The following is a 13877-nucleotide window of genomic DNA, read 5'->3' as shown; positions in this document are numbered from 1 at the left end:
ACTTGACCATTGAAACCATTAAATAGAAACAAAATAGATATTAAAGGGAGTAATAGATGAATAGTGGATTTTTAGGCTTTGGCAGCCATTTTGGATGCCATCTTGGATTTTTAGGTACCCTAGTCTGCTTATTTTCACTCTAGCCTGTTTTTACTAGATCTTTTACCTCTATAAACCATTAAATATGCACCGAAATGTGGTGTTCAGTGTAAATAATAATTTAGTTATGTCCATTTTCTGTGAATGACGGCCATTTTGGACGCCATCTTGGATTACGGAAAACCCCCATGGAGGATTTATGGGGACTTTTAGTATGTTATTCTAGACATTTTTCTGGACCTATCATGAAAAAATCAGCTTGTTACCAGAAATTTCCTTTCTTAAGCCTATTTTGGCCTAGTGCTCTTGGCCTAAATGGTCTAAGTTAACCCTAAATAGACTGGGCTATTTTGATGCCTAAGAAGACTGGGGGGGGGGGGGCTGATTCAGCCCCCCCTTATGATCTCGGCCGTCGATCGCGCGATTGCGACGAAAATTGGCACACGCGTTACCCACGGCATTATCTACAAAACTATGACATCAAATTCTGCAAAAAAATCTCATGCCTCATTAATTATGCTAATTTATGCGTAAAATCATAAGTGTGCTCTAATTAATAAAATAATTCCCCTGAAATGCTAATTTTTGTTTCACATACTCTAGATAGGCATCTGATCAAATTTATTTAACAAAAATTTCAACATCACACTTATTTTCTTATGCATTCTATTGTTTTCTAAATTTCTTATGTATTTTTTGTTTTTCGACTTTTTGTTTTTTATTGTTTTTTCAATGGAAATTGTCAAAGACTTTATTTTGACCATAAAAAAGATAAAATTAATCCATTTTAAGCAGTAAAAGGAAAAATAATGATACATTTACGAATTTTGGCTAAAAACACTATTTGCATAGGATTTGTACACAAATTCACGTATTTGAGTAATTTTGGGTCTGCATGCACTAACAAAATGTTACATAATTTCGTAACCGCGTACCCGGGGGTCACACTTTTGGTCTCAAAAGTTGCGCGAGACTTAAAAGTAAAAAGTCAGCGAGCGACGCGATAAAAAAATTTCGCACGGCAGATTTATCGCGAAAAATGTCGGGGGGGGGCTGAATCAGCCCCCCCCCCAGTCTTTTTAGGGTTAAACTGGCCTAAAGAATATAGCTTTTGTGGACAAATTCAGACTTTACTTTATACTTTTTATAAATAAGAGAAGGGCAATTCCATGAAAAGTGACCCTATTAAGTGGTGCGCATCCACTTTGAACTTCATTAAAAAAATGCAACCATATCATCAAATAATTCATGTCTTGAGTTGTTTAGAAAGTGAAGTTAAAATGAGAATAGAGGTTCAGACTTATGAATAAGGTATAGTTATTTAAAGTGATTGTCTAGACTGTCCAGAATAACTATGTTGAGTCTTAAATGTTATGTCAAGACTTTGGTAAGTGTAAGGATAACCTGGTGGCAATTGTTGTAAATCTTGTGGAGGATTACCAGTATAGAACACACAACAATGCGCTCACGATTTCTATTCATACTTGGAAACCACTGCACCAACTTGATCTTACCTTCCTAGCCAGTGCTCTACGATAGAGAGCTTTGACTCCTTTAGGATCTCTCTTGAGGGCTTCATTACAATCCTCGATTGCATCTTCAGGCTGAGTGGAAGGAAAATGCACAGATAACGGGTCACCTTCATTAACACAAGAATTTATCAATCGTTCACCCAATATTAACAAAAACAGATGTTTGGCATTCTCTTGCTCATGCTGCTCTGGTTTAGTAAAATCAACCCTCCAAATTTCCTGATAACATTTGATATAGTTACAGCTGACAATTTAAAACAGCTATTACTAATTCAAAATGTTCAATTCAATTCAATAATGGTTTATTAAAAACATGCCTCACAGCCAAAGGCTGAATAAAAAACATGTGTACAATTTACATATACAATGATAGAAAAATACTCAAATACAAACATGAAATGATATAAAATTACTAGTACTTCTTAATATAATACAAGGAAATAACTTGTTGAAATTAAATAAAATCATATATTGTATTGAACATAATAAATATTAAGTATGCAAATTATAACCACTATAATGAGGCACATTGTACATGCAAGAATGAAAAGTATCAGAAAAGAGAAGATGGGGAAGGATAAAGACGGCATAGGGAGACAGACAGAAAAGTGAGTAAGGGGAAAGGGTAATTAAAAGGAGATATAGATAGAAAGTACAGAGAGAGGATTGGGCCAGAAAGATGAAGATTAAACAAAAGGTATGCATGTATGACAACAAATTATGTACAGAGTAGACTGAGTTGGACAAGGCAGTATAGAATGAGGATGACTCAACATTTCAACAAAGTGAAATCAGTAACAAATACTTTCCTTTCCTTTATTTTCTGAAATGCAAAGAAACTGACTATAATTATTATTATTAATGGCAATTCTACATATTCAAGGAAGAAAAGTTATTATATTCATATTTCATTTAGAATATGATACAAAGTAGATTTTAATTGATCTCATCAGTTCCCGTATTTGCGGAAATGTTTTCCCCTTTATTTTACATCTAATTACGATGAATTTCTCGAAGTCATGAATGTTTGAGTGCTGTCTTCATATTCACACGTTTTCCCCCTAATTTTCTTCTGTAATAGCGTATACTAATAGTAGATTGTTTGTTTACCAGGTTCAGTTTGAGATAGCAGAGTGCTCTGTTGGAATAGCTGACAGCTTGGCTTGAGTCTACTTCAATACTTCTTGTATAGCAGCCGATAGCTTGACTGTATGCACCCTGTCAATACATTAAAAAAAGATACTATGACATACATGTAAGAGATGGTATGTTTCTGATATAGTGACAAGGTGAGTAGATGAAGGACTATAATTATATCTTTACATTACTATTATCATATTTCATTGAACAAAACAGATGGATAACAAGAGGCTGGATTTTGTTAGAACTTGATCTCTGTATAATGCAGTATTTGGATTTTTCAGTGAACAATGCTATCTCATTTTGTTGTTCTCTTTCCAGTAAAAAAAAATTATGCCATTCAACCATTCCCAATCTGAGTCATGTAAAAAAAAGAGAAAATGCCCTCATCCAGACATGTAAGCATGAACTTGATCTAAAAACCACTTATATGAGAAAGTTAAATTAATCTTTTCCTTCAAGTATATGACAGGAGGAAAAAAAACTTGAAGATACCTTCTTCACAAGGTCATTGCCCTGAGCCTTGAATTCCTGGAACCTTTCCTCTTTGGTTTTCGGTTTATCAAGAGCGGTCTTCTTCTTCCCTGCTTCTCTTAGTGGAGGTTGCGACGGGGACGTCTTGGGTTTATGAGCAGTCTTCGTAGACGACGGCATGGCTCCTTCGGGTGGTGCAGCGCCCCCTGTTGAAGCACTGAATGGAGCCTTTGCAGCAGGAGTGGTAGATGAGGACGGCGATGCTGAAGCAACTTCTGCCACAGGTGATATTGTCTGTGCAGCATTTGTTTCAGCAGCTAAGTTTTGGATTCAAATAATTTAAATTAGAGCATTACACCTTAAGATCAAGCTCCATCCAAAATGATCTTCAACAACAGTTGTTCAGTGTATTCTGTATTCATAGCTTAAAATGTATCGTAACAGACATGTCACACGTAGTAGCATAACGGACATGACAGTTACATCCACTTTTGTAAGTTAATATAATTAATTCATTACAAGATATGGTAAAAGTCTAATTGTTTACATATTAAAGGGGTGGTCCAGGCTGAAAATATGTACATCTTAATACATAGAGTAGAATTCACTTAGCAATATGCCGAAAATTTCATCAAAATCAGATTACAAATAATAAAGTTATTGAAGTTTAAAGTTTAGCAATATTTTGTAAAAGCAGTCGTCATGAATATTCATTAGGTGGGCTGATGATGTCACATCTCCACTTTCTGTTTTCTTATGTTATGACATAAAATCAATTTTTTTTCATTATTTTATACTTGTGTGAATATGTCTCCCTTATAATGAGATAAGTTGCAGCAATAAATATCTAATGCACTATGCAGTTGTCAATCCATTTTTCTAGTTCTTGGAGGAAAAAATTTGAATAAACCTCATTTCATATAATAAAATACAAAAGAACAAGTGGAGATGTGACATCATCAGTCCACCTAATGAATATTCATGACAACTGATTTCACAAAATATTGCTAAACTTTGAAATTCAATAATTTTGTTATTTGTTATCCGATTTTGATGAAATTTTTGGCATTTTGCTCAGTGAATTCTACTCTATTCGTTAAGCTATACATACTTTCAGCCTGGACCACCCCTTTAAGGGTAGAAGTTAGAGACACACATCAGAAAAATATTCTGTAATATATCATACTTTAATTTTAGAGTGAGACTTTTCTTACAATATTTATAAAATGGAAAAAAATATTAAGAAAACTTCTACACGAGATTGTAACAATTAATGATTATTTTCGGGTTAATACCATTCACCACATCTAAATAATCAAAAATAAGTTGATAATTAAGGGTTTTTTTTAATTCATAGCTTAGTATTTGACACACAAGCGTAACAGACATGACACCCTTATGAAGTGAACAAAATCGGCACTTCTTAGTTTCAAAATGAAATATGATTGATGAATATAAAAGCAAAGTACTAAGAAAAACATGTAGATCTTATAGGCAGGTTTATTAATGTAAACATTAATCAACTATTTCAAAATTAAGAGACCTCTGGGACCTTATTTGCTTTTTGAAGAGACAAGAATGATGAACTGTTAGAAAAACAGCCACATTTTTTCTTTTTTGCAATTCATTATTTGTATTTTTTAAGTGATGGAAAAATGCAAAATTTTATCAATATTGCGATTTACCTACTGGAAAATCAAACTTTATAGATTAATTTTTAACTCTTTGCCCGCCACAGACAGAATCACTCCTGCGCCACATTAATTTCAAGATGCAATCTTAAGAGGGGATTTGTATAGACTATGCTAATTCAGTTCACACTAGCTTTTGATTGGTTTATTGTAAAGAAGCTTTGTGAGTATACTGTACAATGCAACACATAGGTCACTACTGTGTATGTGTACATAACCAATACTTTACCAATACACTCTGTGTGCATTGTGAATGATGTGAAGATGGTAGCCCCCCCCCTGTATATGACTCTTGTAAAAAAAAAAAAACGAGTTCAGAAAATTTGACTGCCTAACTGAAATCTGAAACTTGATTTTTTCACTAGAGTGAACATTTTCCTTGGAATTTCCCATGTAAATATCCACATTCGTTAGATGAAAATGGGTCTCAATTATCAATCTTTCCCATGCCAAAACTGAGCAACTTTACTGAATGATAACCTGGGTCTGTGGTGTGCACTGGGGTAGAACCTGGGGCTGTTTGATTCTTTGAATTGGTTGACATGGTGGTATCAGAAGAGGTGGAGGATGTAGTGGTAGAACCAAGACTGGAATGCACATAGGCTGGCCAGGGAAAGCTGGGAGACTTGGGCTCTGAAGGTAACTTTTCCCTCCACTGCTTCCCATGTTTATCCTTCAAAATTTGTAACATCCTGTGAGTTGAAAATAAATATGGAAGTTAAAGGTCAAGTCCACCTCAGACAAATGTTGATATGAATCAACAGAGAAAGAACAGACAAGCATAATGCAGAAAATTTCATCAAAATTGGATGTAAAATGAGAAAGTTATTACATTTTAAACTTATGCTTATTTTTCAAAAAAAGGTTATATGTGCACAATTTAGTCACATGCAAATGAGAGAATCTATGATGTCCCTCACTCACTACTTACTTTTTTTTTAATTGTTTGAATTAAACAATATTTCATATTTTACAGATTTGACAATTAGGACCAACTTGACTGAAACATAAAATGTTAATCAATGGTCATTCCACATGTTCAGGAAGAAATAAAACTTTGTTTCACAGAATACCAAGGAGAAAATTAGAATATTTCATATGATAAAATACAAAAGAAATAGTGAGTGAGTGATGTCATCAGTTCCATCATTTGCATACCAACCGGGACATTGCATATAACTGTTTTGTGAAATTTCAAAATGTCATAACTTTCTTATTTTACATCAAATTTTGATGTGTTATACTTGTTGGCTTTTTCTCTTTTAATTCAAATCAACTTTTTGTTGGGGTGGACTTGTCCTTTAACTTCATTCAAGTCAGAATAAAGTTGTGGCATGAAGGGAAATGAATGATAAAAATGTGTGTCAAACATTATTTAGAGGGGAATTAACATAATTGCGAGGAAATAACAAAAGGAAAATGTTGAGCATTGGTTTGGGCCCCACCTTACAGAGCTATGGTCAATTCAACTATAGAATCCATCAATGCCATCATTCTTTGTATAGGAAATGTACAATATGTCCATTTCAAAAAAGCAAAGCAAAATGATTTGTCAAGACAATGACACATTGACTGAAAGAATACCAGCATTTACATTTTAGCAATTTTTCAACCTGTCAATATTAAATCAAAACCCATTCATTAAAAAGTAAAAACATTTGGTGGAATTTCAGAGAATTATTTGGATGTCTTTGATTACTGACTAGCTAAAAGCATGATACTCCTCCCTCCTCATGATAATGATAGACCTTTGACCTTTATCAGTGACTTAAGATTTAATGATCTCTTTGCTGTTATCATGATAATATAAACTTCATGCAATAGACACTTATACTTTCAATATTACCTTGAAAATTCAGTCATAACTTCATTTATGTTGATACCACATCGTGGTCGAGGTTCACTGTCCCTAAATGACCTTTGCATTTGGTCATGAGACCTGATACTTGATTAGCCTAATGTCAAAGATTCATGCAATAGATCCATAGATGAAACATCGTTTCATAAGGTTAACTTTGGTTATAAAGATATCACTGTTGACGATATCGCTGATGTAGAAAAAGTGGCACCTATGTCTTGCATCTGCTATGTAAGCATGACATAAAAATATAGTTTTCTACATCCAAATTGAATTTCAACTCCAAGAAAAATATAGTTTTCTACATCTAAATAGAATTATAACTCTGAAAAAATTTCATACCTGCTAGCTCCATTTTGAGCATTGGTATTATACATGTCAAAGTTCATCGCAGTCTTGAAATCCACATAGGCATAGTCATATCTGTTCATGGACGAAAGTAACTTGGATATTGGTACATGTATTCTGTATTCTTGAAATTTTAACGAGGTAATTTTTTTAAATATAACATTACACTACAGAAAAATAATTAATTACCAAGTTAATTTGAGTTTGAAGGCAGATGTCATACATCTACATTAAATCCATACTTTTAATATTCTGCAATTCCATTAGCCCTTTAATGACAATGATAAAGACAAGTTATATAAACAGCATTTTAGAGATATATCCTGAAAAATGGAAACAATCAAAAAGTAAATAAACAAGAATTCCTTGAGCATTTATGTTTAAATGTTTATTTTCACTACATTGTAACTTTCAATATGTAGATGTTTATGTATAGCATTGGAGAAGAGTATTGAACACCGAGCAATGAGGTGGCTTTCCAAGCTACATTTATGTGCTGTCCTATACAAGGCCAATTTTACTTAAAATTAAAATAATAACCTCTAATGCCCAAACACAAAGCCTACATCAATGTAGTCTAATGAAAGTAATGAAAGCCTACAACTCACTTTTCAATTGTTTCATATGCCTGGGCCCTCTTCAAGTATACCTTCACATTGTTTGGGTTAAGATCCAGAGCTGAAGTGCAGTCCTCAATACAGGCTTTGGGATTGCCAGATCTATGATGACATGATGCCCTGTTGCTGTACAATGTAGACAATCCCATGGAGTGAACATGCTTATCTGTTCAACAATTCAAATATAAAGTATAAATGGTATAATAATTAGAGTATTATGTGAGAATGTACTGAAACCAGATATGCATCGTTCTCATAGGCTGCCAATGTCGGGCCTGCGGGCTTTAAACGTTCAAACTTTTAGCGCACTCATTTTAAAATTATGACACATTATATTATACAAAAAAACTACAGGGCAAAGTGAATCAAGGGTCCTTGAGAGTACAGCACTAGGCAAACTCTCTGGGATTCTGCTTTCTATTCATGTACCGTATAGGTAATCTTGATATGGTACGGCACTTAAGAAACAGCATATGACAAATAACAAGCAGAGTAGGCCTGGAACGAATGTCAATTTTACCATTCGATTATTTCCTGAAAAAACAATTGAATCATTTGATTGGTCATCGTCATGAATCAGGTCTTGTAAGCTAAAAGTTAACCTACTCATGATGACCTCCAAAAGTATTGTCTGTTCCTCATAAATGATAGTACGCCTTTTATTCTTCCTTCTTTTAATTTCTATTTCAAAAGAAACTATATGAAATGAGATTAAAACTTTCACTTTGTTGTTCCAATGAAAAACCTTTCCGAAATCAATGCTTGTATTATGCATCCCTACAAGTGCAACAACCCTGTCTTGGGTCCATTTTACGTCTCTGTACACAACTCTTTCACGAAGTATTCTTTGAGACGGACACGCATGTGGTGCCTTTTACTAATTGAAAAATTTCATCCATTGCCCACACCATGCTCCAACCCCCAACTGTGGCGCTGCCCACGATGTTAAAAAATATTTTGCAAAATATTTTTCATTTGAAGTACCTCTCAAAATTGCAATTTTTTATCATTTAAACCTATAACTGGGTCTATTTTGGGAGATTATTCGACATCTAAAATTAGGAATCTAAAATTGGAATGCTATTTTGATTGTGTCAGTGGGGGAGGGGTCGGGGCTAATGGAGATAATGCATTTTTATGCATTATAGTGATGTCACAATACTCACTTTGGTCAAAATTTGCATCTGCCACTGTACGAAGAACGCTTTAAAATCTGCGTTCTTTGGATGTAAAAATTACACTTCATATTTTAACAAACATATTTAGCATAAATACATCCTAACTTTTCATATTAGCATTATTTTAGGGTTGGATGGATTATGGTGCTTTTTGGACGTTTTGAGCAGTCAACAACTTACGCCTATCTGCTAGTTTGATATTGTGCTGTATATCTTCGTACGTAGAGCGCAGCAACACACGGCCGTGTTCTGCCTTATGGCCTCTACGTTATTGAGCTTGCTCTTGTGAATGTTTTTGATACAATCAAAATAGTGCTGCAAGTCAGGCGGCATGTTCGGGTTCGGTTCGGCAGGGTTCGGCAATTTTTTTCCGAACTATGGTTCGGGGTTCGGCAGTAAATGCCAAAATTAAATTTAAACATATAAAAAATAAAGATCGCCGACCCACAAACAAGTGATCTCCAGGATAATCTGTCATATATTTATAATAAATTTTGTTTCTTAAAAGAATAGTCATGAAAATTGTTGAACTTTCTTTTGTTTTAATCTTTAAACAAAAAATAAGTCATTTCTACTTTCTTTTTTTAAATGAAAATCAAAAAAAAAAAAAAAAAATATTGATAATGAGAGAATCAGGACAGAAACAGAATTACAAAGATCAGAATATTTCTTTTATGATTATTTCATGTAGCTATGATCATGATCGATTACGATTAGGCCTGGGAGTAAACATCGATTGATCGAATGGTTCGATTGGCATGCCGCCAATCACCAATCGATTAGATCCTGATTATGACATCAATTGGGATAACTCGAATACCCAAGTAATAATAACAAAAACAAGAAAACAACGATGACATTTTTTAAATACTTCATACAGGTTTCAAAATTTTGTTACCGAGGTAATTTTTCAAAAATTATCAATGATTGTATCACATTCACAGTTACACACCAACATGAAAGCGCTCCGAAAATTTTAATCCCACCCGACCTTGCTGTCGCTACACAAAATAAGTCATTGTCTGCGTGCACAAAACAAGAAGTAAACACACAACCAGCTCACTTGAGCTGATTGGACCTTCGAATAGCCAAAGAAACTTTGGGAAACAAAGAAGAAGGCACGTGGTTCCCTTATCAGGAAAGGTCATGACTTCAGAAATGAATTGACCCTTCCCCCGTCTGTGTGTGTGTGTGTGAGGGAGAGAGAGAGAGAAAGATAGGGTGGGAGCCGGAGAATTCCTTTCATGTTTCAAAACAATGCAACCTTTTTTATATCCCCCTCACACAATGAAAACGACACTCCAACATGCGCCCGTCTTCACCAGTATTTTCTCGACTAGTCTCCAAAAATAGGCCCAGTTATACACGTAGGCTCAAATGATAAAAAAAATCGTAATTTTGAAAGGTATTTCAAATGAAATATTTTGCAAAATATTTTTTTTGAAATACATGTGTAGCATCGTGGGCAGTGCCACAAGTGGGGGCGGAGACATGGTGTGGGCAAGGGATGAAATTTTTCAAGTGAAATGCTCCACCTGGGGTCAATCTCAAAGAATACTTCATGAATGAGTTGTTTATGTCTTTGGGCTTTGGACTTTGGACTCAGCTGATCTGGGCTGATTCATTCATATGCAGGGGTGTGGCACTTGGAGGGATGCATGCATGATACCAGAGTAACAGCATTGATTTAGGAAAGATTTTCATTGGAACAATATACTGAAAGATTTAATCTCATTTCATGCAGTTTCTTTTGATATAAAAATCATGGAAAAGGGGGAAAAGGGCCTACTTTCATTTATGCTAAACATGTGACTTTGATGGAGATTTCTTCATGGGGGGGGGGTCTCCATAAATTAGGTCACCTATTGTGACTTAAAAGACGTGATTCCCAACGAACAATCGAATCATTCGATTATTTTTTCAGGAAATAATCGAATGGTGAAAATGACAATCGTCCCAGGCCTAATTACGATGTCATTGCCAACGCAGCTTCTCAAATTGGAAAGTGTTGATCGGGAATGTCGAAACAGTAGACAAACAACCTCCACTCAACTGTTATTATACCGGTAAAATTCACATTCCAAAGAATATGAGTGTTTAAGAGAGTCCCTATTTTCTGAAAAGTGGTGTAATCTGGTCAATGAATTACTTTAAAAAGATAAAATATCAGTCCATTCTTGGTCCAGAAAGATCGACGCTACGTGCTACGTGACTTCAAACATATTTCCAACACGAAAATGAGTACATGGGACTGTACACTGTATTTTAGTGTGAAATTACTCGGCATTGATCGTCAGAACTAAGACAGAACTGATAATCATAATTATTTCATTTTCAGTAATTGACCAGATTAAACCACTTTTAAGAAAATATTGACAATGGAAAAACGTTTCAAGTTCGGAATACGAATTTTACCTGTATGATAGCAACCGAGAGCAGGTTGTTTGGACTTCCTGTTTCAACTTTCCTTATCAACCATTTCCGGAACATCGATCAGGGAACATGCGTTGATTTGGTTTGAATTTTTATATTTTCTGTTTTTTCACCCTCATTCCTTCATCTCTTATTTATCTTTTATATTAATATGGACATTTCAGAAGGTGGAATCAATATACTTCACCATTACTTTGTCAGTCACAAGGAATTGATTTGTCTTGTCTTTTTCTTTTTTTTAAATACAAAACAATTAAATGTACGTCCGATTACAGCAATTGATTCAACTACACTTTTTAACTGAGTTAAGCTTAAAATGTCCCCACATTTTATAAGGAAAAAAATATATTCATGTTTATAAAAAAAAATGAAAATGATAAAAATTTAATCAAACATGAGACCGAAACTGTCATACTTTGTCATTTATGAGGAATGAATTTATGTCTGGTTCTTTTTCTTTATTAAATACAAAATGATTAGGTCCGATTACGATCACGATCGATTATGGCAATACGTAATTACACCACACTTTTATACTAGGCCCGGTTTGAAAGTCCATTTTTGATGCACGTGTACACGGCGTGTTTTTCGGTCGTGTACACGTTGTAAACACTGAGAGTGAGTTACGGTATTTTTTCAGTGTTTCCTACATGTAGCCTATTTCACGGTTATAAAGCTTACCTGAGAAGTTAGAAGTATCAATCCACAAAAATTGGTGCAATTAAAAAGTTTACTCAGCTTAGCAGCGCATTAAATTAATAATGAATGCAAAAGTAAATCAGTGCAGGGCCCTAGTTAGCGCCGACGTTCGTTGGATGCGCATTTTGCATACTGTACCGTACATGCACAGATCGCTGCAGAATTAATAATTATTAATAACTGGAGCAAAGATCGTTGTCGCAATTGGTGATTCTAAAATTGGCTCTAGAAGTGATTGAAGAACGCTTTCGAGAGTCTCCATTTACGTGTTATATGCTCATACACATGTGCTACAAGCCTACAAACACACGCTCCTCAAATTGACAATAAAATAATGAAAATCAATCGATAACTTCAGTTACACTCAATTCTGCAGCGATCTGTGCATGCATGTACGGTACAGTATGCAAAATGCGCATCCAACGAACGTCGGTGCTAACTAGGGCCCTGCACTGACCAGAGCATACCCATTTCGTGTGGTACAAAAACTTGAGTCTCCAAAGAATAAATGTGGATTAAATCGGCCATTTTGGAAGTAAACTCACTCTAGTTAATTGAAATATATTGACATATTAGTGATTAAAACATGTGCAATGTCTGAGAACTAAGAATTAATGTGAGGCTGTGAGCTTGATGCAGATGATACCGTGTACACGGTGATGAAATTTAGTACACATGCACTAACTTGACCATGCTTGTACACGTGTACCCGAAACGGGCCTATTTTATACCGAGTTTAGTTTCAAAATGTCCCCTCATTTTATCAAGAAAAAAATATATTTATGTTAATAACATATTCTTAAGTTTATAACAGTTCAATCAAAGACGTGATGGGAGCTATCATAGTGGATTTTAAAAATATATTGAGTCGAATTCTCTTTGTGCACAATCACTAACCAATATTTTTTTGTTTAATTTTATACTTAAATCTATGTAGTCATCGCACTTACGCATTGCATATTAACATTTTTTTTTTACCGAACTTCCGAACCAGGCTTTTGCGTTCGGTTCGGTCCGGAAATGCCAAGTTCGGCGAACTTCCGTTCGGTTTGGCGGTTCGGCTGCAGCACTAAATCAAAAACATGGAGTCGTGGAGGCATTTTGATGTTCAGCAATATATATCATACACTTTTCTCATCAGATTGTTGAGTATATGCCTAAGGCTCCCATAAAAGTAAACACTTTACTATCAAGAATATATATATATATGATATATATTGCTGAACATCAAAATGCCTAAACAGATACCTATTCATGAACATAAATGTTTAATGTTTCATTTGTGAACTGATGAGCTTAATTTCTTTTCATGTGCATGCATACTGTAACTTAAAATTGTAAGAAATCATGTAACTGGTAAACACTTTACTAAAATGAATATCAGTATGTGGGACTAGAGTGAAATTTCATGGTATTTTTGAAAGTTTTAAAAGGTGAAGAAATAAAATATCATCATTGATTTTAACATATTTTGTCAATATCATACTAATAATTAACATATAAGAAAATCAAGTTAAAAAATTATTTGTCCGGGGGTCAAACTCAAGGTAAAAGTAAATGTCAAAGGTCACGACCTTATAAATCGCTCCAATACATTATTTGATGCATGTTTTGGATTCCTCTCTAAATTTCCTAATAAATGGTTCCAGTTTCATGAAAATTGGTCAACACGTTACGACGCAGTGGCCATTGAAAGTTGAAGGTCACGCCCATTTTTTCAAAACAAGGAGAAAAGGGCGGGCCGTAGCGCGAGAACCGACGGACCAATTGGACTTTTTTTTTGTGTGTGGGCCATGGTGAAGTTTATG

General features: G+C 34.6%; 1 protein-coding gene across 5 annotated transcripts in view; it reads right to left on the bottom strand.

The window, feature by feature from the left end:
* Positions 1–13877, bottom strand: part of LOC121415536 (sperm-associated antigen 1-like) — a 72967-nt gene that overhangs the window by 20311 nt on the left and 38779 nt on the right. For all 5 annotated transcript variants that reach the window (XM_041608780.1, XM_041608771.1, XM_041608806.1 and 2 more), the window contains exons 12-17: positions 7751–7925; positions 7137–7217; positions 5417–5628; positions 3267–3562; positions 2742–2849; positions 1614–1703 (exon numbers count right to left, since the gene is read on the bottom strand). In XM_041608780.1, coding sequence (XP_041464714.1) covers positions 1614–1703; positions 2742–2849; positions 3267–3562; positions 5417–5628; positions 7137–7217; positions 7751–7925 — 962 coding nt within the window. The remainder of the gene's footprint in view (positions 1–1613; positions 1704–2741; positions 2850–3266; positions 3563–5416; positions 5629–7136; positions 7218–7750; positions 7926–13877) is intronic.

Source organism: Lytechinus variegatus, chromosome 1, assembly GCF_018143015.1.
Source record: "Lytechinus variegatus isolate NC3 chromosome 1, Lvar_3.0, whole genome shotgun sequence".
In the NCBI taxonomy this organism is placed as follows: domain Eukaryota; kingdom Metazoa; phylum Echinodermata; class Echinoidea; order Temnopleuroida; family Toxopneustidae; genus Lytechinus; species Lytechinus variegatus.
The sequence above is the reverse complement of the archived record's forward strand: the minus strand, read 5'-3'. Positions and strand labels throughout refer to the sequence as shown.